The 27514-nt window shown below is 37.1% G+C and overlaps 1 protein-coding gene across 1 annotated transcript in view; it reads left to right on the top strand.

The window, feature by feature from the left end:
* Positions 1-26976, top strand: part of DCP2 (decapping mRNA 2) — a 51614-nt gene extending 24638 nt beyond the window's left edge. Inside the window, exons 5-11 of the mRNA XM_025923725.2 lie at positions 8876-9028; positions 9151-9263; positions 9363-9470; positions 11795-11930; positions 15238-15348; positions 16749-16800; positions 19100-26976. Of these exons, the coding sequence (XP_025779510.1) occupies positions 8876-9028; positions 9151-9263; positions 9363-9470; positions 11795-11930; positions 15238-15348; positions 16749-16800; positions 19100-19263 (837 nt within the window). The 3' untranslated portion in view covers positions 19264-26976. The remainder of the gene's footprint in view (positions 1-8875; positions 9029-9150; positions 9264-9362; positions 9471-11794; positions 11931-15237; positions 15349-16748; positions 16801-19099) is intronic.
* Positions 26977-27514: the final 538 nt, after the last annotated feature.

Below are 27514 nucleotides of genomic sequence, written 5' to 3'. Positions count from 1 at the left end.
GAACCATGAGATCACGACCTGAACGGTTGGACGCTTAACCTGACTGAGCCACCCAGACGCCCCCCCCCCCTTTTTTGTTTTAATTGAGGTGTAGTTTATACACAGTGTTAGTTTCAGGTGTAGACTAGAGTGGTTCAGAAAATCTGTATACATCAATGCTATGCTTACCACAAGTGTAGCTATCATTTGTCACCATACAACGCTATTACAATACCATTGGCTGTGTTCCCAATACTGAATCTTTTGTCCCTGTGTTTTATTTATTTCATAACTGGAAGCCTGTACTTACACTACCCTTCATCATTTTGTTCCTCCCCTAAACCACCTCCCCTGTGGCAGCCATCAGTTTGTTTTCTTGTACTTGTGGATCTTTTTCTGCTTTTTGTTTTTGTTTAAAAAAATTTTTTTTTTTAATGTGTATTTATTTTTGAGAGAGACAGAGACAGAATGTGAGTGGGTTAGAGGCAGAGAGAGACGGAGACACAGAATCTGAAGCAGGCTCCAGGCTCTGAGCTGTTAGCACAGAGCCTGATGTGGGGCCCGAACCCACAAGCTGTGAGATCATGACCCAAGCTGAAGTCGGACGCTCAACCAACTGAGCCACCCAGGCGCCCCTGTTTTTGTTTTTTTAGATTCCAAATATAAGTGAAATAATATAGTAATGTCTTTCTCTGACTTATTTCACCTAACATCATACCCTCTAGACTATCCACGTTGTTGCAAATGGCAAGATCTCATTCTTTTTTTTGTGGCTGAGTAGTATTCGTGTGTGTGTGTGCACGCGCACGCACGTACGTACGTGTATGTACGTACGTGTGTACGTACCCCACATCTTCTTTATCCATTCATCTATCGATGGGCACTTGGGTTGCTTCCATGTCTTGGTTATTGTAAATAATGCTGCAATAAACATAGGGGTGCTTATGCCCTATATTAGGGTATGTGTAAAAACACTGCTTCAAATTAGTGTTTTTGTATTCTTTGTGTAAATACTAGTGGAATTATTGGATCATATAGTATTTCTATTTTTAATTTTTGAGGAACCTCTATGCTCTTTGCACAGTGGCTACACCAGTTTGCATCTCCACCAGCAGTGCACGAGGGTTTCTTTTTCTCCACATCCTCACCAGTACTTGTTATTTCTTATCTTTTTGATTGTGGCCATTCTGTAGAGTGAATAATTTCTAAAGTTCATTCATATTTTCTTTTTAATTTTAGAGAGCACATGGGAACGGGGGAGAGGGGCAGAGGGAGGGAGAGAATCTTAAGCAGGCTCAGTGTGGAGCCCAATGTGGGACTCGATCCCCCATCTCTGGGATCATGACGTGAGCCAAAATCAAGAGTCAGACACTCAACCAACTGAGCAAACCAGGCATCCCTAAGGTTCTTTCTTAATTAAAATTCTGTTTATTTTAAAATTTAACCAGTGAGCTCTATCCTATAGTAGTCTCTGAACTTTAATAACAGTTGTTGTCTAGACATTTGCTTGGCATTAATTATGTAGTACCTGTTATACGTTGTGGACTGTATTCTTGTTATACAAGAATTCTTTAAACTATTGAAACTATTAAACTATTGAAATAAGCCTTATTAGGCCCCCAATTCCTTATCATTTATCACATTAAATCTTCTTGAAATTTGAGAAGTTGAGCTATAAAGAAGCACAATATAATGGAGAGAGAACTGCTCTAGGAGTTGAAGATTTGTTCCAGTACGTTTCTAGTAAATGCTAGTCTATATCCTAGAGACTTTGGGTGAGCCACTTAATCTTTGTAATAAGATACACATACTATTAAGAGTTATTTAAGGGCTTCATAACTAGAAGTAAATATCTTTAAAATCTAAGGTGGTAGTGATTAACTTTGAGATATTTTTGAGACGGCAGTATGGATTTTATGGCATATTTCATTTGGATCTGTTGCCTTACTTTGTCTTGACTCAGTATTTTCCTGTAGCAACATTCACCTTGTTTAAGTTTGGATGTAATTATTGGTGAGTGATAGTAATTAAAATTCTTACAAACCACTAACATATTTATTTAACATAGAAAAACCATTAGTGGTTATTTACTTTGGAGTAGGATTTAAAAAATGATTGAAAATGCTACATTTCTAATTCAGTATGGAACGCTTTCTTAAGTAAGTATTTGCAATAGCTTATAGACCAATAATACAAGTAAATGAAGGTTTACCCACACCCCTTAAAATTGAAAGGTAACAGGTGAGAAATTGACACATCCTCTAAGACCTTTCCCTTTCTGTGGATAGTAGGAGACTGAATGGAGCGGTTGTAAAGTCTTCCCTTTTATGTCTTTAAATTTTGTGGTCCTCATGCTCATAAGGAAGACAAAATAGAAAGCTTAGCATCCTACTTAGAGGAATTGATCGGTAATCCTGTACGTAGAGTTAGACTGGTCCTATAGCAGTATGATAATTGTCTGGGTCCAGAAAAGAGACTACATTAACTGGAAAACGGGCTAAATTTGGTGAGATCAGCTGTCTCTGTAATTGGATCTTTTTGAGGAAACTTAGAGAACATCAAATATTTAAATTTGCAAAGCTGAAGTAGTACCCCAGACCCAAGGGATCATCTACATCTACCACTAGAACCTTCCTTCTGACAAATTTTATACACTATATTGTAAGAGGCTGGGTGATGCAGAAATATAGGATATGGGGGTGGGCAGAGGCAATTAACCTGTGAACTGAGGCACTCAGTTTTCACTTCAGTTTATCTTGTTTTCTACTCTGAAATACTAAGATAAAAGATTGTCCTATTCATGTGGTGCTAATTTCAGTAATAATTCTAGATCACCATAATTTGTAAGAAAGAAAAAGTTTATTAGGGCATGGGGAATGAGAGAATGGAGTGTAAATGATAGGATGCTACAGAGAATCTTGTGGGGAGGGATACAGCCATTATGGAAGAGGATCAGCTCCATTTTATAGGAGAGGAACTGAAACAGATCAGTTTAGTAACATGCCCAAGGCCTCACAGTGAGCAGCAGAACAGGGATGCAGAACCTTGGTTGGGCTCTGGAGTCCATGTTTCTGATTACTACAATATAGGCAGTCAAGGAATATTTGTAAATGGGTATTTCTAAACACACAGAGATGGAAACAGAAGGAATTTGTGATTTTTAAGTACTGTGTATCTATTTTCTAATAACGTTTACCTTTCTCAGGTGAATATGTATAAGTTGTTTTTTTTTTTTTTTTCTGTTTTAGAGCTTTTGCCTTGCTCTGAGTAAAGCATAGGTATTCTTAGAAACCATAGACCCTTAATTTCAAGCAAAGACTTTTTCCTTTTGATAGTAAGAATTAATCCTTTTAAACTTTCAGATCTAAGTAACATCCTCTTTTAGCTGATAAAGGAACATGTCAGAAAAAAACTTGTCTTTAATTTTTCTACATTTTTGGATTAGAATTTGATTTTTATTTTTGGTTTTTAAATGGTTGCCTTTGTTATAAAGAGAGAAAAATTTGGGGGTTAAGGTTGAGCAATTCCTATATTAGTCCAGTCAGGCTGCCATAACAAAATACCACAGATGGAGTAGCTTAAACTCAACAGAAATTTAAGTTTTAGAGGCTGAGAAGGCCAAGATCAAGGTTCCTGGTGAGGGTTCTCATGCTGGCTTGCAGGTGGCTGCTTTCTTGCTTTGTGCTCATGTGGTCTTTTTCCTGGGTGCCTGTGTGAGTGCAGAGAGCTCGCCCTTTGTTGTCATCTTATAAGAACAAGCCCAACCTTAATGTCCTTATTAGGCCCCCAACCTTATGTCCTCATTTTACCTTTATCGCCTCCTCACAGGCCCTATTTCTAAATACAGTCAGTCGCATTAAGGGTTGGGCCTTCAACTTAGGAATTTTGGTAGGACAAAGTTCAGTGCAAAGCAGCTGCCATTTTCGAGTTTGAAAGTGTTCAACTAGCAGTCCTAGACTTGTAGTGTATGTTTCTGCCACTTGGTGGTGCTGCAGTATAACAGAAGCAGTGCTGTGTGGCCCTGGTGGGGGGAGTATCACCAGTCTTAGCTTAAAACCAGATTGTTATTTTTTGTAAGAGTTCATGTTAATATTACAGTTTTCCTTTTAATTTTCACTTGTATTAACCTGTCAGGAAGTGTTCTATCTGAAATTTTTTAGCTGCCATTAAACTTAGGCTAATGCTTTAAACTTTTTTTTCTTTTAATTTTTTTTTCTTTTAAGTTACGTGTTTCTGTCATGAGTGTTTAAGCTTGTTTTAAGTTGCTAAATAACATTTTAATTTGGTTTATTATAGTTAAGTTAATGTTGTTATTTCATTATATGTGGCTGTCCAGAGGTATTTTGTTAAAGCAGAATCTGATCCATCTTATAAGAACTGTTTATGTGATCTGAGCTGAAAGAAACACTGAAAGCAGGTTCCTCAGGGACAAGGTATGAATAATTAATAGAAAGTTTAGTGCCATCTTTTTTTTTTTTTTTTTTAGTTTATTTATTTATTTATTTACTTACTTACTTACTTACTTACTTATATAATCTCTACAGCCAACATGAGGTTTGAACTCATGACCCTGAAATCAAGAGTCGCAGGCTCCTCTGACTGAGCCAGCCAGGTGCCCCAACCTTAGTGCCATCTTGATTAGAAATTTCCTGTCTTTAACCTTTTGGTTCACCTTTGTTAATTGGGTTCTGTTACCTTTTTTTTTTTTAATTTTTTTAATTTATTTTTTTTGAGAGAGAGAGAGAGACAGACAGACAGACAGGGTGTGAGCGGGGCCTGGCAGAGAGAGAGACACAGAATCTGAAGCAGGTTCTAGGCTCTGGGGTGTCAGCACAGAGCCTGACATGGAGCTCGAATCCAAGAACCATGAGATCATGACCCCGAGCCGAAGTTGGATGCTTAACCCTCTGAGCCACCCAGGCGCCCCAAGTTCTGATTACTTTTATTCAGTGAAGTAGATTTAGGACAAGGATGGGAAAATGTTTTCTAGAGATTGTTGAAAGGATGTGTTAGGATAACTTCAGTATATTTTCATTGTTAATTGTGGTGAAATACCAGTTGAATAAGCAAGTGATTCCTGTTTTCAGGATTTCATTTTGTTGCTTACTATTTAGCAAAACAGTATATTTTATTGTAATGAAGCTGACTTTAATATGCATTTACATAACTTAATCTTGATAGAATTTGTACAGAGGAACAATTGGTTGGTTTATTCTACTTCTTCCTATAGGTTTATAAAGATATTAGATAATAGGGAGAGGATTTCATTGTGCTGGTGCTCTTTGGGCAGCACATTTTTTAATCTTACTTAGGGATTTTTATCTGATATCATTTGAGAAGTTACTGCTATTCTCTGTGCCAGGAAAATTAACTATGTACTATAATACAGGAATGGATTTGATCCATAGAAGATGTGGTATCAAAATTTTTGTCTTTGATGTCTGTGTATGTGAGTGAGCTATTAAAAGCTTTTCCTGGTAAATATGATAAGAATGGATACCTAACTTTATTTTTTATTTTGAGAGAGAGTGTGTGTGTGTGAGTGGGGAGGGGCAGAGAGAGGTAGAGAGAGAATATCTATCCCACCTGGGGCTCCCAACTCCTGAACTGTGAGATCATGACTTGAGCCGAAATCAAGAGTTTGGTATTTATTTGACTGAGCCACCCAGGCGCCCCTGGATACCTAACTTTAGAGGCAAATCAATCTTCATCACTTCTAGAATTGGGAGTTTATATCTGTTACTTTATTATATTTGTTCTAAGTTTGGTTGTACAGGGTTTGAAGCTATGTTTAGCGCTGATGGCTCTTTTCATTTTACCTCATATTGTACCACTTCCATATGATTCTTCAGCTATAGTCTTTCCCAGCTCTAAGCGGAATGCCATTTTCCTATCTGGCAAACTCCTATTCATCTTTCAAGTCCAGCTCAGGTGTATCCAGCGGACTAGAGTGCTGTCCATGACACCTTGTTGAGATAACCACCCTATTTCACAACTCACACCTTACCTTAACCCATGACTGAGTTATGTATTCCTACAGTATCCACCTACCTCTTGGCATGTATATTGTATTACAATTATTTTCCTTTTTAGGCTGAGTTCCTTAAAGAGCAGTGCTTGCTTTATTAATTTCTGAAGTCCGTGTGTAGGATGGTACCTGTTACTTATTAATAAGCACACAGTACATATTTGAATGCACTAAATGCATTACTATTGAGATAATTACAAGTAGTATAGAGCAAAATAAAGAACAGTAACACAAAGAATATATTTGCCTATTAATATTTTGCCATATTTGATTTATTACATTTGATACATATGTGTGTATGGTTTTTATTATTATTGCTGAATAACTTGGGAATAAAATGCAGACATAATGCCCCTTAATCCCTAAATACTTATGCATGTAAATTTTTTTTTAAGATAAGTGTACTCTTTTTTGGCGGTGGGGGGGGAGAGAGCATGTGTGCACGTGTACGCAAACCAGTGAGGGGCAGAGAGAGAGGGAGAGACAATCCCAAGTGACAGCCTGATGGCAAGGCTCGATCTCACAAACCATGAGATCATGACCTGAGTTGAGATCAAGACGCTTAATCAACTGAGCCACCCAGGTGCCCCTCTTTCTTTTTTTTTTTTTTTTTTTCTTAAAAAAATTTTATGTTTTTAAAATTTTTTAATATTTTTTGAGAGAGAGGGAGAACACAAGTAGGGGAGGAGCAGAGAGACAGAATCTGAAGCAGGCTCCAGGCTCTGGGCTGTCAGCACAAAGCCCAACACGGGGCTCAAACTCACGAACCATTAGATCATGAACCTGAGCTGAAGTAGGGCTCTTAACTAACTGAGCCACCCAGGTGCCACTCTTTCTTTTTTTAAATACCAAGTATATACATGCACACCCAGTCTGACATTTCCAGAAGTAGGAAATACAAGTAATGTTTCTCCTTTTTCTGTATACCACAGAACATTTTTCAAGTGAGTATATTCACCTTGCTTTTAAGATAAGGAACAAAAGGTTTAGCATACTTAGGAATTTATAGAAGTGAGGTGTCATGGAGGAGCCTAAGTTGGGAGTCATGGACTATACATGCCTGAGAGAAGGAGAGATGTGCCTTTTTTGAGGAATGTAGAAAGATGTACATCGAACTGACAAGAGAAGGCAGAAAGATGAAAGAAATGAGTAGGAATAGCTCCTCTACACCTGGATCTTGCAAGAGATTCAGCCCTGGCCATATGTTTTAATATCTTCTGCCCCACTGGTTGGTTAGGAGATGCTGAAACCAGAGGGAACGACTTACTACAGTGTAAAAGATCCTCAGTGGACTTTAGACACTGAGAATCCAAAGCCTTTTTGATTGGGGGGTGAAGTGGAGAAGGACTTCATCAGAGTAACACATGTTATTTGAAGAAGAACTTTAAGGCTAGAAGAGATGAGTAGTTTTTTTATTTTACACAGAAGCCCAATTTGTTAATCAGAGTAAGTATGGTTTCTTTGGTTGAAGGAAGAGGTAAAGGTTGGATGTAACACCAATTCCTGAGATGTATGTTCTCCCAGTTCCTCCTCCTCCAGCCCCTGAGGGAAGGCAGTTTTAGAACCATGCGTCTGTCTTTTCACTAGTTTTCAGTTCTTTTGCGTTTGCCCCCCACTCACACACAAATGAGGTTGTAGCTCTACTTTTGAAATCTGTCCGTAAAAAAAAGTTAGCATTAATCACAATTCAGTTTTCATGTTTGAAAAATAGTTTTATTTGTGTAAGAGTTTTTAGTCTGTAACTTGGTGTATGTAGATTCATATGTGCTGTTAATAAAATCATATGTGGTCCCAGCTTAAGAGTTCTGGACCCAATTACAATGAGTGTGTGTGGTGGTGGAGGTGGGGATGGCTGTTGTTCTCACACCAACAAGCAATTGACAAACACTGGCTGCGTGTCCTATAATTCAGCTCAATTCTGGATAGAATCTCAATACCTGGATAGAATCAAATCCCACAGGTTAAGGGACTCCTACAAGACTGCCCTTCACTTCAGATGACAGTCATAAGTCCAGGTTTCTGGACTGTCATCTGAATTTCTGTATTTCTGACCTAGATTGGAGGTTCCAGTGGCCCCCCTCCTTGGGTTCAGTTAATTTGCTAGAATGGCTCTTTTAACTGAGAAAAACTGGTTTATTTAAAAGGATATATAACTCAAGAACAGCCAGATGGAAGAGATGTAGAGGGCAAAGTATGGAAAAAGGGTGCTCTCTCCTACTGTACCACTCTTCCCAAATCTCCATGTTCATTAACCCAGAAGTCACCGTCCAGTTCCCCACCCCTCGGCCTCTTGGGTTTGTATAGAGGTGTCTTTGTGTAGGCAGTCTTGATTAAATCACTGGCTGTTGGCTTTTTGAGCTCAATCTCTAGGCTTTCTCTCCTTCCTGGTGATGGGAGGAGGGTGGGGGTTGAGGGTGGGACTGAAAGTTCCAGTCCTCTGAACTTGGTTGGTTCTCCTGGCAGTCAGCCCCCATCTTTAGGTAGGGGCCAGAAGTTACCTCATTAACATAACAGAAGACATCCTTGTGGCTTTCATGCTTAGGAAATTCTGAGGGTTTTAGGAGGTTTGTACCAGAAAGGTGATGAAAACCAAATAATATATTTTTCTTATTGTAAACCGCAGTATCACACATCTTCCTTCATTGAATAGGTGAAGAACTTAGGCTCAGATATATTAAAGGGGTTTATCCATAGTTGAACAATTCAATAGAGGCAGAACTAGAACCCTAGAGCATTCTGACTTCTTGCCTAGTGTTTTCATGCCTTTACTTGCCTGGATATTTCTGAGTTTTTGCCTTTGAAGTAAATTTTAACAAACTGGAGGTCTAACAGCAGCAATTGAAAATCATCATCCAAATTTATTTCCAGGTCTTTGAAGAAACTGGTTTTGATATCAAAGATTATATTTGTAAGGATGATTACATTGAACTTCGAATCAATGACCAGCTTGCTCGTTTGTACATCATTCCAGGAATTCCAAAAGACACAAAATTTAACCCAAAAACCAGAAGAGAAATTCGGGTATGTAACTGAAAGAATTTTCAAGTTGCTAGACAGTATTCAAGTTGCAATTCAATGAAGTAGGAAATTGCTTTTGGAAACTCCTTGATGATAATTCAGTGAATTCTTTTCTTCTGTCTCAGAACATTGAGTGGTTCTCCATTGAGAAATTGCCCTGTCATAGAAATGATATGACTCCAAAATCCAAACTTGGTTTGGCACCTAACAAATTCTTTATGGCCATTCCCTTTATCAGGTATGTCCTTGTTTATCAAAATACTAAAGTAATCTTCATAATTCTGATAGTTTCTTTACGTAGCCCAGTTTTAAAAGTGAATTCTTAATGTTTCCATAGGCCATTAAGGGACTGGCTTTCTCGGAGATTTGGAGATTCCTCAGACAGTGACAATGGATTTTCCTCTGTTGGTAGCACACCAGCTAAACCCACTGTGGAAAAATTGAGGTAAAGAAATACATTCATAGGATTCCTACCTCCTGATAGTTTTTTTTTTTCTTAATTTTTATTTATTTTTTGAGAGGGAGAGAGAGAAACAGAGCACGAGTGGGGGAGGGGTAGAGAGAGAGAGAGGAAGACACAGAATCTGAAACAGGCTCCAGGCTCCAAGCTGTCAGCACAGAGCCTGACATGGGGCTCAAACTCACGGACTGCAAGATCATGACCTGAGCCAAAGTCAGACACTTAACCAACTGAGCCACCAAGGTGCTCTTACCTTCTGATAGTGTTTAACACTAATGTATTACTTCCAAAGTTTCCAGAGGTGTTGAATTCTTTTCTGTAGGTACTATTTTGTTACTAGTCTCATAGATAATAGAAATTTTTTTATAAAGGGTTTTTAATGAGGTGAAAAAGGTTAATTGGAGTTGGAAAGGAGCTTCAGGCTCATTTTAAAATAGTATACACAAGAGGGTACCACCTTTTTAGATGGATAGAACATGAGGAAAAAAAAAATCTGTGTGTTTATAGTTACTTCTCTATTCTTATATCCTACTTTAAGAGGAAGTTGAATCTGAAGGTGGTTGAATGGAAGATATGTTGAGGTTTGTTTTTGTGTAGGGAGATGAGTGCAGATGAGTAATTTGTTCAGAAAGATAGAACTGTGAAGACGTGGGGTGGCTTCTCTTCTTTCCAACATAGACTGTTGTACTGCAAAAAGTGACTGTTATGTGGACAGGAACCACAAAGAACATTTTCTTGGTTGGAACTTAATTGTATCCAAATCAAAATTACAGAGTAGGCTGAGTAAGGAATTTTGTTAAATAAGCATGTATGTTTGTAATAAGCTTGCTAGAACTTTGTTAGGTTCAGAGAGAGTTGCATTTTACATTTTCTTTAATTTAATTTAATGTTCTGTTTTCATCCCAGGGCTTCAAAAATTAAACAGGAGTAACCACATTTATAGTCAGTATTTTTAAATACATAGGGAATATTCCATTTTAGCTGGGTTTTATGAGGACAGGAGTTTGGACTAAATGCCCTGAGAATCATTTCTGCCTTTCAGAACCTATGGTTATAATCACCACATTATATACTACTAAAGTAAAACACTGTAGAAAAAGTAGACAGGAGTGTAGGCAAAATTAAAAAGAGACAAACGTGCAACTAAAAAGTTATGAAATAGTGACACTGGAAAAAAAATTGTATGCTTATTCATATTTGGGTCCACCATAATGTGTGATAGGCCTCCCCTATCTTCTAGTCCTAAGCTTTGTGGTCCTGGAAGGTGGAATAAGGACATAATAAAGCAGCTTTAACCAAATTTCAAGTTTCTTAGGCGGGGATAGTGTGTTTTTAGCATATAGACTAATGTCTTTGGTGATGTGTTAGAGGAAATACCTGAATTTTGTCTCAAGAAAGTAGGGATGCTGCAATTTTATTATAATTAAAAAAAATTTTTTTTAATGTTTATTTATTTTTGAGAGAGAGAGAGAGAGACAGAGTGTGAGCCGGGGAGGGGCAGAGAGAGAGGGAGACATAGAATCTTAGGCACGTTCCAGGCTCTGAGCTGTCAGCACAGAGTCCCAACGCAGGGCTCGAACTCACAAACTGTGAGATTATGACCTGAGCCAAAGTCAGACACTTAACCGACTGAGCCACCCAGGCGCGCCTATTATAATTTTTTAATGGGAAAGGAGAAGAACTCTCAAGTATTCAGAAGCAATCACTGTAATGCAGTTCTTTGGATCAGTGACTCTGGACTGTATTATACATGTAAATGGTACTGTAGAATATTGGTTTTTTTGTTTTTTATTACGGACCAGTGCATGAGTACAACCTTTTACAATCAAATTCTTTCATATAAGAATTTGAAACCAGACCTTTATTTAATTTGCTCATCTATTGTCTTCAGCTCCTTAATTTTTTTTGCCCTAGAATATAGCTTAAATTTTCAGTTCCTCTTCTACTTCAAATTCCATACTTTAAACATCCTGGTGAGAATGTGAGTTATCTGTCCTATTAAGAAGGAATATCCACTTACATTTGTTAGTTTCAACTAAATTTGGAATTATTTTCTTGAGATTTTTAAAGGTATGATCAGTTATAGGGGGAGGTAATGTGGTTAATTTAGAAAAGTTTGGGATTAAAAATAATACTTAGTTCATTCAAAAAGTAGTGAACACCAGGCCTTCACTGACTGTGTCCTTATGTAAGGTACATCCCAGTGCAGGGAGATGATAAATAAGAAGGTAAAGTTTGTAATCTGGTGTTAGAAGAACTTTAAATGAAAATTTTCTGATCTGAATTTTATTTTTTAAATCTTGGTATAGTCGAACCAAATTCCGCCACAGTCAGCAGTTATTTCCTGAAGGTTCTCCTGGTGACCAGTGGGTGAAACACAGGCAACCACTGCAGCAAAAGCCATATAATAATCATTCTGAAATGTCTGACCTTTTAAAAGCAAAGGTGAGTGATAATACATTTAAAGATTTTTCTAACTTTAGATTTGATTTTGAAATGTATCTGAATCGAAGAACTGCAGATTAACAGTTAAAGAGCTCTGAATTGTTGATCAACGATTGCTGCATTCCTGACTTGTGATTTGAAGCACGGCTGAGTCTTCTTAACCTTTACAGTTTTGCTGTAAATCCAGTGTAGTAAGTAATCAGAATTAACGTCTGACTTTGGTATATATGCAACCAGTGAAAGGGTGATTGTTGTATTGAATTTAGTGCATGATTATACCACACTTCATCCATTCTACTCTTAATAGACATTTTGGATGTTACCTGTTTCAGGCTTTTATAGACAATACTACTATGAATATTTCTGTACATATCTTTGGATGAGCATACACCGTTCTTTTGTGTATAGGTAACAAACAGAATTTTTGGATCCCTGGATATACCTGTGTTCTTCAGTATATGCTGCAAACAATATTCTCAAGTAATTTTATATCCCCAACAAAATATATGAGAGCTTGAGTTGTTCCACATTCTTACTAATTCTTGGTATTATCTGCCTTTATCATTTGAGCTACTCTTGTTTATTTTCATTCTTTTAAAAAATATTCTGGGTTCATCAAAATTACAAACTTTTTGCATTGAAAAGTACAATTAAAAGTGGTTATAGTGTTAAACTTTATGTATATAGTATCACACTAAAAAAACAGATACCCGGAAGAGCAGGATAAAATTGAATTAAAAGTGTGTGGTAATACGAGTTTCTGAAAGCCAATTTCCTTACCATCCTTTTTTTTTTTTTTTTTTAATTTTAGTTTTTATTTTTATTGGGAGTATAGTTGACAATGTTACACTAGTTTCAGGTGTACAACATAGTGATTCAACATCTCTATATGTTATGCTGTGCTTACCACAAGTATAGCTACCATTTGTCACCATACAGCCACCATACAGCTCCATTACAATGTGATTGGTTATATTCCCTATGCTTTGCCTTTTATTCTTGTGACTTACTCCATAACTGGAAGCCTGTATCTCCCACTCCCCTTCACCCATTTTGCCCAGCCCCCTACCTCTCTTCCCTCTGGCAACCATCAGTTTGTTCTCTGTTCCTTATCATTAAGTTAGCTTACTGTTTTCAAGCTATTTTAGGAACTGCTTAATTTTTTCTGTAGGTATTAGATAGGATATAAATAAATGTATTTTGGTATATTTTAAAATATAAAATATTTTATTCACACTGTTTTAGTCAGTTCTCTTAACTGTCCTTTCAAAACCTCTAAGGGCAAATTAATGTTTAAAAACTATTTTGGGGGGCACCTGAGTGGCTCATTCTGTTAAGCATCCAACTTCAGCTCATGATCTCAAGGTTCGTGGGTTCGAGCCCTGCGTTGGGCTCTGTGCTGACAGCTAGCTTTGGGTTTCGTGTCTCCATCTCTCTCTGCCCTTCTCTTGCTCATGTGTGCTCTTTCTCAAAAATAAACATTTAAAAAATTTTAAAAACTTTTTTAAGTTAAACTTAGATATTTTTTTGGTAAGAAAATTAACTCATGTTAAAGCACTACAATTGCAAGATGTCATCTACTGAATGTTTAGGCTTTAGGTCTAAATTTAGGGATAATGGCCTAAACGTTAAGAATACCAGTCTTGGGGCACCTGGGTGGCTCAGTCGCGTCTGACTCTTAGTTTCGGCTTAGGTCATGATTTCATGGTTTGTGGGTTAGAGCCCTGTGTCAGGCTCCATGTGGAAGTGCGAAGCCTGCTTGAGATTCTCTCTTTCCCTCTCTCTGCCCCATGGGTGTGTGTGTGTTCTCTCTCTAAATAAATAAATGAATGAATTTTTAAAAATTCTCTCTTTCTTTCCCTCTCTCTTCTTCTGCTTCTGCCTTACTTCCATGGACTCTCTCTCTCTCAAAAAGAAAAAAAATACCCCGCTCCCATTTTTTTTTTGACTCAGGCATTGTAAACAAAATCTGTAGATAGAAATGGGATAAGGCAAGATTGCTAGGGACCTTGTATTTGCCATTTCATACCTTTAGAGGAATCTTGGCTTTGTGAAGCACTGTCTTCTATAAGAAAATATTGATATGGTATGGTTCCCCAGTGTTTTAGGAAAATTTTGGGGGAGGACTTTGATAAATTCCTAATCAACCAGCTAAAAAAAAATCTTTATTTTGAGCTTTTTTTTTTTTTTTTAGCGCAGGGCTCAATCTCACAATTGTGAGATCATGACCTGAGCTGAAATCAGGAGTCTGATGCTTAACCAACTGAGCTACCCAGGCACGCCACCAATCTTTATTTTGTATAAAAGAGATTATTAATTTAAAAATGCTTTTTTGTTTATTAATAATTTAAAGCAGGGGCGCCTGGGTGGCGCAGTCGGTTAAGCGTCCGACTTCAGCCAGGTCACGATCTCGCGGTCCGTGAGTTCGAGCCCCGCGTCGGGCTCTGGGCTGATGGCTCAGAGCCTGGAGCCTGTTTCCGATTCTGTGTCTCCCTCTCTCTCTGCCCCTCGCCCATTCATGCTCTGTCTCTCTCTCTGTCCCAAAAATAAATAAACGTTGAAAAAAAAAATAAAAAAAAAATAATTTAAAGCAGATTTTAGGTAATAGTTGATCACATCTGCTACATATTTCTTGTCCTGAGAACTGTGGCCAGTGTACCTTAGCATTCCCCTCACAGAGAGGTGTTTTTTGTTTTTTGGTTTTTTTTAAGGCAAAGATTGTCAGATTGGATTTAAATGTTTATTTCTGAGAGCGAGCCTGTGCGGGGGAGGGGCAGAGAAAGAGAGGGACAGAGGATCTAAAGCAGGCTCTGTGCCAACAGCAGTGATCCCGATGCAGAACTCAAACTCATGAACTGTGAGATCATGACCTGAGCTGAAGTCTGACACTCAACCAAGCCACCCAGGCATTCCTAGAGAGGCTTCTTTGACCGTTGCTTAAGCTTTTCAAACTTGTTCCTCTCCCCGCCCCCATTCTTTTTTTAACTCATGCATTGTAAACAAAATCTGTAGATAGAAATGGGATATGGCAAGAGTGTTAGGGACCTTGTATTTGCCATTTCATACCTTTAGAGGAATCTTGGCTTTGTGAAGCACTGTCTTCTATAAGAAAATATTGATATGGTATGGTTCCCCAGTGTTTTAGGAAAATTTGGGGGAGGACTTTGCTAAACTCTTAATCAACCAGCTAATTATATATATATATATATTTTTTTTTTTTTCCCCACATATTCTTGGCGTTATATTCTTTTGTCTTATTACATTATACTGTAGATTTATATTTTATTTCTTCTTATTGGAAAAACAGAATCAAAGTATCAGGGGAAATGGCAGAAAACAGTATCAGGACTCACCTAATCAAAAGAAAAGAACAAACGGGGTCCACAGCCAGCCAGCCAAGCAGCAGAATCCCTTGATGGTAAGACTTAACAGTTCTAATGCTAAGAAGGCAGTTCACCCTTTTTAGGAGAGGAGCAAGGGCATTGTCAAGGCACGTTGAATTAATATATTGACAGATTTTTGTGGGGTGAAATTGTGCGTTATTTGCTCACTTAAAATATCTGGCTACTCTCAGTTACAGGTTTCTAACATTCAGCTGCACGTCTAATTTTTTTATGTAGGTATTTAAATATTATTAGTACTATGAAAACAATGCATAGTCAACCCTGCTTTCTAGAAAGAGCAAGTCCTCATCTATTTTTCTGTCTGTATTTTTCTAAATAGAGTCTGTATTTTAATAAAGTTAATAGTTAAGAAGAATATCACTGTTTTTTTTTTTTAAGTTGATAGAATTTAGAAAATTAAAATGTAGCTGGTGCCATAGCCTTTAGACTAGGGCTAAAGACAAATAACTGACCATTTTGCTCCAGAAAGTAATTCATAATTAATGGGTCTCCTTGCTTATCCTTTCTGCAAGTCCTGGTATTTGTCTGTTGAATTTTCTTATAGTTTCATCTACTTTTCTTTTTTTAATAAGTGGGTGAAAATAGTAGTTTTAAGGTTTTAGCAAAAAGTTTTTTACCTGAGTTCCTAGGTGCTGTTTACCTAACTTGTGTTTTGATTTCACAGGCAAAGACATGTTAAAGATCAGTTTACTTTTAGACTACTTGCCTCTTACTCTTATACTTTTTTCCTGTCTGATTGACACAGATGAAAAGAGAGCCATTTGTATATTGTTGAGTGTGCTGACAACACTTAAAAATAACCAGTTGGTATAACCTTCTAGAGAGTAGTCTGATTGTATGGCAAGGCGGAAGAGGTTCTTAAAGTGTTTCCCTAGAAGAAAATTTTAAAGAATGTTCATCCCATTTCTCTTTTTAATAATAAAAACTTGGAAATAGTCTATCCAAGAATATAATAATAAATGTAAATCCTAGGACTCTGTAGTTGTTAAAGATAATGGTGTGGATTTCTATTTATTCAAAAAAGAATACATTCAGAGTATATTACATTTTAAAAGTAGGTTATAGAGTAGTCTTATGTACTGGATAATTCCACTTAATTCATTGTAATTATACATGGATTCACAGTATCTTCATAGAGAAAAAGCTAGAAAAATACACTGAAATGTTAAGAGTAATTCTCAGGGTTCAGAAAATTAATGAATAATTTTCTTTTTCCTGGTGTTTTTAAATTTTACATGTTATCAACTAAAAAAAGTTTTAGGCTTAAAATAAATAAAAATACAAGTACGGACTAGGGATGGTGATTATATTCCTGGTTTAATTTTCTTCCTGATAAATTTGATAATACACCTCCTCATTTATATTAAGTGAAATGACTACGGAGGGTATGTTGTGTTTGTGTTTTTCTTAATAGAAATGTGAAAAAAAACTTCATCCACGAAAACTTCAGGATAATTTCGAAACAGGCAAGTCATTTTCTTTTTAAAATCTCTGGTGGGATTCGGTTTGGTTTTGACCTAACCTTGATTTTAGTCAAGAGTGTAACGGACTATGATAGATGAATAGGAAGAATTGCACATGATCTGTAGAGAGTTCAGGTATGTGGTCACGTTCTCTAAATAGGAAACTGACTAAACTGAACTTATTTAAGTGATCAAGATGAAACGATTTTCCCTTTCAGTGTGCTATTTTTGTGTGTGAATGTCAAACTGTGCTATCCATGAATATTGTAAGTAAATACTAGTTAGAGGGGGATAGAACCTAGTATTGTAGAAGTGAGGAGACTTCATTCTCATATATGTTAAGAGGAGCACTTATTTCGGAAGGAGAATATTTCCCACTTTCAGGAGGTAATGAGCAACTTTAAGGTGGTACCTATGGATAGCATTTATTAAAGTAACATTTGCAACATCTCGATTCTCAGTTGTAAAGAGTAGGTGTGTGATCTGATTTGGAAAGTAATGTTGATGAATGTAGAAAGCTCTTTGGTAATACCGATTTAATAGATTTGAAAGTGCAGTAGACTGTTTTTTGTTTTTGTTTTTGAGAGAGAGCATGCACATGTGAGTGGGCGGGGGATAGATAGAGGGAGAGAGAGAATCCCAAGCAGGCTCTGCGCTCAGTGCAGAGAGAGCCTGACACGGGGCTCGATATCACAACCTCGAGATCATGACCTGAGCTGAAATCAAGAGTTGGATGTTTAACCAACTGAGCCACCCAGGCAAGCTCCTCTACACTGTTTTTTCATATATGCTGTTTTGAATTATTTGAAATCTCTGTGCAATAGATGTGCATTTATTTATTATTTTTGAGAGAGAGAGAGCACACAAGCAGGGAGGGGCAGGGAGAGAGAGGGAGACAGAATCGGAAGCAGGCTCCAGGTTCTGGGCGGTCAGCGCAGAACCCGATGAGGGGCTTGAACCCACAAACTGTGAGATCATGACCTCAGCCAAAACCAAGAGTGGGGACGCTCAACCGAGCTACCCAGGGGCCCCTATTCACCATTTCAATTTAAGGCTTTCATATAGAAAAGTCTAAGAAATAAGAACCATTATAGTCATATTTTTTTGTAATACTGTTTATGATTTGAGCAAGATAAACACTATTTTAAAAGGGATGCTTTAATCCTATTTTGGAAAGTTAAGGTTAACTGTGAAGTAATAGGAATTATCAGTAGTTTGGTATATATAAGTTGTGAGGGTAAAAGTACCCTTAGTAGGATTTTTCTGGCCATGTTGGGTGGTTGGGGACATGATAGACTGATAGTTTAATTAAGGTAAGTTCAGGAGTCAGTTACTTCACAAAATATTTAAAAACCTTATGTTCGGGAAGAAGGCATTAAAAGAAGGTATACTCTCATTTCATATACCCAGCTTAATTGGGTATGGTATTGATATATAAAATTTGAGTTGTTTTGAAAATGAAGTATAAACGGATTTTTGTCTTGGGAAACCTCATTTGAGATTTTCTTAATCTTTCATGGTCAAGTCTCTATTCTACCTTAAAAAAACAAAAAGTGAAACCCTGATAAGTTGGGAGTTTTCTTGTACCATGATTTTGAAAATTTGGATTTTTCTTCAGGTTAATGTGTTCCCTAAAGATTTGGTAAGCTCTGCTCTGCCTTTAGTTTTCTTGAATTGGCCTCTATAAATCTTATATTAACATTTGTAATCTTTACAGTGCTTACATTTTGATCTATGTCAACAGGTTCCTTTTATGTTGGCACAAAAAACAAATATGGGAGGTAGATAAAAGTATGCCCATTATTGAAAGCATGTGAACATTAAGGGTCTTAAAAGCTGAGGGGCACCTGGGTGGCTCAGTCATTAAGTGTCTGACTTTGGCTCAGGTCATGATCCTTGTGGTTTGTAGGTGTGAGACCCGTGTCAGGCTCTGTGCTGACAGCTCAGAGCCTGGAGCCTGCTTGGGATTCTGTGTCTCCCTATCTGCTCCTCCTCTGCTCATGCTGTCTCTCTTTTTCTCAAATATAAACAATAACAACAACAAAAAATGAATGTTTTAAAAATAAATAAAAGCTGAGATTCAGATTTTGAATGAATGTGTGAAAATAAACAATAATAGATTAGAAAATCAGCTGAGCCCCAGTTTAGGGAAAGGAAAGTATTTTGATGGTTCTGCTTATGTTAGATTTTGAGTGTGGGGACAAAAATATATACTGTATATGAATTCCTTTATAACAAAAGAAAGGAAGGACAGTATTTGAGTTCTTACTAAGTTACCGAGTGTATTTATTTTTTTAAACAGATGCTGTATGTGATTTGCCTTGCTCCGGTGAAGACCAGTTGCTAGAACATGCTGAGGGACAGTCTGTGGCATGTAATGGTCATTGCAAGTTCCCCTTTTCATCCAGAGCCTTTTTGAGTTTTAAATTTGACCATAATGCTATAATGAAAATCTTGGACCTCTGATAGCAGCAGATGTGTTGTGGAAGTCCCAAGATCAGAGACCTGTTGCATTTGAGTGGGTGTCTCTTTGAGCCTTACCTTTCTCAGGTGTTTTAAAGAAATGCAGGGAGGCAATGATGTTTCTGAAGATATTGTTCTCTGTGCAGAAGAGAGAGTAGAAAGAAACATGAGTTTGCACTGTAAATGCAGTTAAAACCTTTTATACAGATGTACCTTTTCAGTGTTTGGCCAACGAATTTAAGTTGCTTTTTACGAGAGCATTTTTTCTGTGTGATTGTGGTTTTTATTTCATGTTCTGGTCAAGAAAATAGTATTTGAATCATCATCATCAGGTAGCCAATATAATGGGAATGCTCCATCTATCCATGACAGTGATTGCAATAAGAGTTTCCTTATATTGACATTTTTAAAAGAAACTTAAAATTCACAAATACTAAATGAATGCAAGAACTGAAAATGTCACTGAAGTCAAGATTGCAGGTCATCTGCTTTGGTGGCATTTTGCGCATTTCTCTGCTTCTAACCACTTAGGTTCTCTAATCCTCCTCTGCTTGGAGATTTGTTGAAAGGTTATTTTTAGAGCCAGCATCTACTATGTAATGTTCATGTTAAAAACGAACTCTTAGCACTTCATTAAGGGACAAAGTCCTCAGCCTGGAGAGGGACTGAGTTGGTTGGGTGGGGAGTGGACACTCTGACTTGGCATTGAGAGCCTTGTGCAGTCAGTGATCAGTGAACCTGCTGGGGAGCAGGGAATCCAGGGCCTGGCAACTGCTTTGGTCTTGTCTTCACTGTCCTGCCATCAGTCCTTTAGTATTGTACAATGGTTTTGTTCCTGTGAAAATTTATTTTCTGTTGTAGCTGTGTAAATATGAATGGAATACTGACATTATTAAGTTTTACATCACATCTCGGTATTGATCTCTGGAAACTGATGTATTAGGTTCCAATTTTCAGTAGTAGCAGAAACTGACATGCTTTTATGGGCATGCTGAAGCCTCTGGACGAAGGGAAGGGGCATATGGTTCAGGCAAGTACAAGTAAAGCATTTCAATAGGGGAGGATCAGAACGTGAAGGTAGCATATACAGAACTCATTCCTGGCACTAGATTTTGCTCCTTCAGGATTCTTAAATCTAAATAAGGGTGGCAGTGCCCGTTTTAAGAAGGATTTCAGCTCTAATTGAGGACAATCACCAGGGCTTTAAAGGGGTTTAGTGTTTGGGCTGCCTCTGACCTCACTGAAGGTATTTCTTTTGAGGGGTGGTGTGTGAGCATATGTGTGCGTGTGCATCTGTCATGTGGGTTTTAAAAATCTTTTTTTACATGTGGTATCCACAAAATATATCTCTGCTTGTAAATTTTATTATAGAAATCTTTATTCTGTATAGATAGCCTATTTAATAGGGATTCTATATAACCCAGTGGGACTTTCAGAAGAAGTACTATTGTAAGGAATTCACTTGGTATTTCTTTGCTTTAGCTTTTAAATGGCTTGATTTTAAAGGAGAAATTCTATTTATTAATAAAAGTGTCACCCTCTTGGTGCTAAGCAGGAGAATTCACAATTACAGCAGTGTGTTTAAAATTAGGTTTTTCATAATCCTGCATCTTTTAATGTGATAAACTTGTGAATCCTTCTGTGACCTTTTTTAAAATGCATTATATGACTGCTTTTGGAAGCTCTTACTGTTCTTTCCAGAAATACAGCTGCTTTGCTTGGGTCTCCTTGAGCCATATTTATAGTTGGTCCCAGCATTCCAGATTTCTGTTAAATTGTTAGGCGAGTAAAAACTTAGTTTGCCTCGCAGGTAAATCATTTTCACTCACTGTCATCTGGAAACCATACAATTTCAGTGATTGTGTGTGTGTGTGTTGTTGTTGTTTAATTTTTTTCTATTTTAGTCAGTTTTTCTGGTGCCTAGAGTTGGGTTTTTCAGCTCTAAATATGAAAGCAAAAGAGATTAGAGTTAGTTACCAGAAGTATGTCCTCTAAAGGTGTGGTGAGCCTTTTTAAGAACCAACAGATTCTCTCTTGTCAATTACAGCAGTTTAACAATAGTTAAATGTTATTGCTGTTGTGCTGCTTCATTTAATGCACTGTGGAACAGAATAAGGGTATTGTTGGGATGGGATTTTGGTAACTTGAGGCTTTTAGCTGTGTTGACAGTTTGAGATAAAAAGATGTGAGTTAAAGTTTATGTGTGTGATATGACTTAACTATGCAGAAAATATATAAGTTGGGTGTACCTGTTTTATGTACATCTGCTATACTTACTCCCTTGAACCTGTGTATTTCTCAGTGTTCAGGTTACCTTGAGAAAGGCCATGCTTAGCACAGAACTGGATTTCTCCTCTGAGAAATTATAGCATGGTTTGAAGGAATCAAGTGATAAAGCAGTGTGCTGAATATGCAATAATTTACTTCTGTGTGCTGCATTTTAAGAAGCTAGATGAGAAGAGTAGTTGTGTTGGCTTCATTATGTTTTATGTCTTTGAGAGAAAAATAGGTCTTTGAGTCCACTTTTTAAATGTTCTTATGTTCCAACCTTACATGTTCCAAGGTTCAGTGCACTGTGAATCTTTTTTTTTAATTTTATAGGTGCTTTTATGTATAACTGTAATGATTTGTAGGATGTTAAGTGAAGTTTTTTGTATTTAACCATTGTTATCCAAAAGGTAGGGGTATAATTTACATGCTTTCACAAGCTTTTTGTTAAGAAAGAGCAAATGAATGGTTTTAGGATTTCAACCAGTGACACTCTCCTGAGACAGAAATTGAATGAAACCCTTAGCATGGGTAAAATTTGAAGAGGTTTGAAACTTAAGTTGGATTTTCATGTTAATATATAAAAACAAGTCTCCTGTGCTGTCAAAGGATTTGTGGTCACTGCTTGCTGCTTTGAGCTTTGGATATCCTTATTTTTCTATTAAATATCAATTAGTAAGTGCAGATAATGAAGATGTATAGCAAAATACAGCAAAAGTAATTATATGCTGTAAGATTGGGTATTTTGTCTTTTAAGGCTTTAGTAGTTTTGTGTAATGTCAAATAAAAAAATTCAAATCTAAGTGAATGGCATCCTTCCATAGGAATTAAATTTAAATTTTATTATAAAACTCAACATATTATGGTGGTCATTAGAAAAATTCAGGTCTAAGTGCATGTATGCATTAAAAACATTTTGTTACCTAATTCCCTTCCCCCTCCTTTGGTTTCCAACAGGAGTTAACTTGAACAGTAAGGAGCAAAGTCGATATAAAAATCAGACTGCCAAATTACTTTTCTTACTATGATAATATATTGTGGCTTTTTATCTTTATTTTTGTACCAGTACTTCTCTCTGCCTGTTCAGAGATTGTGTTTTGATTGACATCTATTGTGTCTCTGTATTCTCTGAGGCAGTGTTTTCTTTGCATATTAATCATAGTTACAAGGTCAAATTCATTAACATGTTTCTGATTGAAGAAAGGTGTTACTTAGTGATTTTGACTCGGATTATATTCTGGCCTGGGGAAGGGGCTCATATGTATTGTTTTAACTTCAGATTAATGATAAGCAAGACTTATTTTGTCTGAAGGTGTCAATATCCTTTTCCTTTAAGTACCTATCTCTGGGTAAACAAGTGTTAGTAAAAGTACAGTTTTGTTAAACCTTGTTTTTGATAGTTGGATAAAGCCTGGCTAGTTCCTCATTTTATGTTCTGTCCTAAGCCTTTAAAGTGCATTTGTATAGTTGCCGAAAACTCTAAAAATGAGATTATGATGGGCTTTCTCAGCAGCTTTTTCTACCTAGAATTGAGTTGCTCTTGAAGTTTATACTCCTGTGTCATAAAGATGGCAGATTGCAAATAGGCAGTAAAGGCTCTTTCCCGTGCTTGCAAAATAGAGTTCTGGATTGCAGTTTCAAGATCCAGTATAGAGAATTATTACAGAACAAAAGTGCTCTGAGGGGAAGATAGCTGTAGTTGTTGGGCAAAGAGTGGAAGGAAGAAATTTTAGAAGATAAATCAATTCTTGAGTGCTGTCTGTTGTATTAGGCTAGAAACATGATCATTGCCTAGGCCAAGCAGTGTCTAATATATATGGCCATTACCGGGTGTTTCCTAGCTCTGGGTAAAGTTATTTTTTTACCGTTGCCAAGCAATCCAGTAAATCTTAAGTAATTTTTCTCACTTCAGAGACCAGTATTTGAGAGTGCAGTCCTTCCTGTGCTGATAATTTACAACTCCAGCTGCACTGAAGTGCTCTACTTTCTTACAGGAATGTGACTCAGAGCACCGACAGCCACGGTCAGGCATGTGTCATAGTCACTTCATATGGTAGCTATACATTTGTCCTGAATGGTGATCCATTCCTTTCCATCTAGTTTTCTTGTGACAAACCACATTACTATTGAAACAGTAGTCTAAAGCTAAGGAAAAGAATGAAGCTACCTCTCATACATGGGAGTGGACTTGGAAGGCTGGCTGCCACCAGCTTAGTTGCTCAGACTTTAAAGTACAAAGAAATGTAAATAAAAAGCTATGGTAAAATATGGAAGTTTTATTTTGAGAGATGTTTATAATTGAATCTTTACTCTGGGTCTCCAGATTAATGAAATCACAAGTAATGAGATTCCATTTGTCTTGTGTCTTCTGTGGTTAGCAGAGGGGATGGTCTAGCTCTAGTAGCAGCTTGAAAGCACAATCTGAAAATAACCGTGACAAGAGTGCTTGCATTAGCTGTGTCATATTGGCCAAGGGTGCTTGGGAGAAAGGGATTGGATGCAGAAATCAGTTGAAGTCAGTTGCCTTGGTTTGTGACTTCGTCCCATATCAGCCCTCCTCTTAGTAGACTTCTTTTATCCAATGGAAGAATAAGGCCCTGAACATATATATGTGCTGCTTTTTTTTGGTGAGAGGGCTCTTGCAGGGGTTTGGGTGTTGTTTTGGTTCTTGGCTTCTATCTGTTGAATGCCATTTGAAGACTGGTTGTTTCTTAATTCTGTTTCTTGGTGTGACTGGCCGGGAAGAGGCCATAAGAGTCTCCACCCCACCCCACCTCTCCTTTTTTATCTCATCCCTTCTATAGAAAAATAGTTTGTGCTACATCCATATGGTGGTAAATCTGCCATAGTGGGAATTTACATGCAGTGATCATAATCTTGCTTGCCTTCTACAGATGATCTCACTTGACCCTTGGGCTGTAAGCAGACGGGCAGGCTATGGACACCTGTGCTGTTTTGGGTCTCTCAATGCATTTAGCTTGTCTATTGGATTTGGGAACAAAGAAAACTTCTGTGTGGTTCTAGGGTAAAATGGGCAGTGTTCTGCTAGTCTTTAGTCCTTGAGTGGTCTTTAGTTAACAGGTTGTGGACTTGCGGAGGTAGAATGTAATATTTTAATTTAAGCTGCTTTTAATTCGTTGACTGAGGTTCTAAAACAGTCTATAGCTACTACAGTTGAAACATTTTGGGCACAAATCTACCATTGTTAGTCATTTCTCAAGCTTTAAGAAGTTAGTTCTTTGTAAAATACCTTGGCTGAATATTCTTTTGTGATATTTTTTTTTTTTTTTAATTTTTTTTTCAACGTTTTTTATTTATTTTTGGGACAGAGAGAGACAGAGCATGAACAGGGGAGGGGCAGAGAGAGAGGGAGACACAGAATCGGAAACAGGCTCCAGGCTCCGAGCCATCAGCCCAGAGCCTGATGCGGGGATCGAACTCACGGACAGCGAGATCGTGACCTGGCTGAAGTCGGACGCTTAACCGACAGCGCCACCCAGGCGCCCCTCTTTTGTGATATTTTAAGATCAACTACGGATGACAACAAATGAAAGCAAAGGTTTTAAACAGAATGCAGTTTAGCAAGGTAGTAACTATTCCTCAGTCGTTTGGTTAGGTGTTAATACTTTTTGCAGTGAATGAGTAGCAGTGGACTTAACACTCTTCATGTCCTGTATATATCATGTGCACTGATAGAGAAGCACAAAAGGTGTATCTACGAGAGTTTCTCTGTGCGTTTCACTACTGTCCTAGGGCACTGCTGTCTCTGTTCAATTTAGGTTTGTGTTTGGATGTTGTACGAGTACCGTTTAATTTCAAATATAAGTGTCCAAAGAATGGAGTCTTTAATTTTGCTTATTTGCTCATATCTCACTTCAGTTAGGACAGGAGACAACTGATTTTCCATTTTCTTACAAACTTTTTTTCAGTAACAGGGAAGGAAAATAAAACCCTGAACTATATTGTATATATATATTTGTGTATATTAATACACACATAGTATATATATATACACACACATATTTTCTTATGATTGTGTTTGAAATGCATTAGCTTAATACCTTATAAAAAATCGTCTTTGGTAAGTATTGACACAATTCAGATTATAAGTTTTACCTGTTGGCTTTAATGAAAACTTAATCTTATTTCAGAATAAAATAATCAAATGGAATTGTAGTTCATGGATTAACTAAGGTGAGATATTCTTATATATGAGATTGTCTTTCGTTTAATCAAAATAAGGATATGCAGTTTAGTTTGGATGGGAAAGGGGATAAGAATTTTTTTTTTTTTTTTTTTTTTTTTAACCCTGCTATTTCCAAAACAAGGGTTTGAAGTGTCTTTTATGCTGTGGAGACTAGGTAATGTTCATGGAAGATGTGTAGTCTTAAAACCGTTTTCTTGGAAGTAGGTTTTAGTGTATACAAGGTGAAGCTATTTATGCTGAGTCATGTTAAATTTTATGTGGGACCTAAAAAGCTGGCAGAAAACAATTGAAGTGGTCTCACTAAATAGGATATTAAGAGAACTGGACTTTAGAATAAATGTTATAACTAGGTTTGTAAACTATTCAGTAATCATTTGTCTTATGTGGAATGATTTAACATTTAATTTTTGCCTTAATTATCACAGCATTTTATTACTTTACCTTCTAGGGCATTGTAATGTTTGGAAAAAGACTCTCAGTAAACCATTGGAGTAATTCTATTTATGGTAGTAATGAAGTTCCTGGTGCTTGATTTGGTTGTCAAACAATTAGAGCAGAAAAGGTACCCTCTGAAACACCTGTGGGGTTTACCTCGTTCTACAAATTGAGACCTTTAGAGTGGATTTGTGTTTCTGGATTTATTATATTCTGGCTAAACAGTAGCTTGGTCTCTTTCCCTCTGTGTTAATGGAAGGATGAGGACTGATTTTCACTTAATTTGGGTGTGGTTATTATAAATTAAGAATTTCCAATGAGTTTAAATGTTTGCCGGATAAAGTCTACTAGAAATGCCAGCTGCACTCTCCACTGAGAAAATGAACAAAGACCTGTCTTAACAGTTACTCTTTTTTGAAAGCTTTTTGATGTAAATAACATCAGTTTAGAAATTAAAAACCTTTTATCATACAGAATACAATTTGGATGAAGGGAAGTTTCCTTTGTATTTTAAAACATTTTTACGGTTGATTGTTCAAATATTGGCTTTCTGTAAAAATATTATCGTGTTACATTTAGACTGTTTGTAGTGCAATACCAATAAATTTTGCTGCTCCAGCAGTTTTAATTACTACCTTAACCTGGTTTCTGCTGCTGTTACTTGTTATTATATTTTGGTTGTGTCTCTTTGGACCGATAAAAAATGACAAGTATGAGATAAAGACCTGCTTACATGATGAGAAGAAATCTGAAAAGGTAGAGTGTGTCTGCAAAAGTGAAAATAAAGAACTGGTATGTATTCTCCATCTCAACAGTTTGGTTATTGCTTTAAAGCAGAATTACAGTTACATACATACAATCCCTTATATTTCTTCTAGAACCAGGCTTTCCAGATAGAATGCTTGACAGTCCCAAATAGAATGCTTGACAATCCTTGGATCTTCAGAAAAATCTATTCTTCTCCACTAGAGACCCCAGCTGTATGATAATTTTTATTTAAAATTTTAAGAGGCGGCCCAAGCTTTCATACTGAGAGCTGACCACACACTTGCAGGAAGAGTGTTTCTCTAATAGACGTGTTGCCATCCTTTCTTGTATTTGTGTGTGACTTCCTTGCTCTTCCAGTTTTTATTTTTTTAATGTTTTAATGTTTTATTTATTCTTGAGAGAGAGAGCATGAGCGAGGGAGGAGCAGAGAGAGAGAGGGACACATAATCTGAAGCAGATTCCGGGCTCTGAGTTGTCAACACAGAGCCCGACGTGGGGCTTGAACCCACAAGCCATGAGATCATGACCTGAGCCGAAGTTGGTCGCTCAACCAACTGAGCCACCTAGGCGCCCCCT

Source organism: Puma concolor, chromosome A1 (genome assembly GCF_028749965.1).
Source record: "Puma concolor isolate L17-30 chromosome A1, mPumCon1.1.hap2, whole genome shotgun sequence".
NCBI lineage: Eukaryota > Metazoa > Chordata > Mammalia > Carnivora > Felidae > Puma > Puma concolor.
Note: the sequence above shows the minus strand (reverse complement) of the source record. Positions and strands in the feature narration are given on the sequence as shown.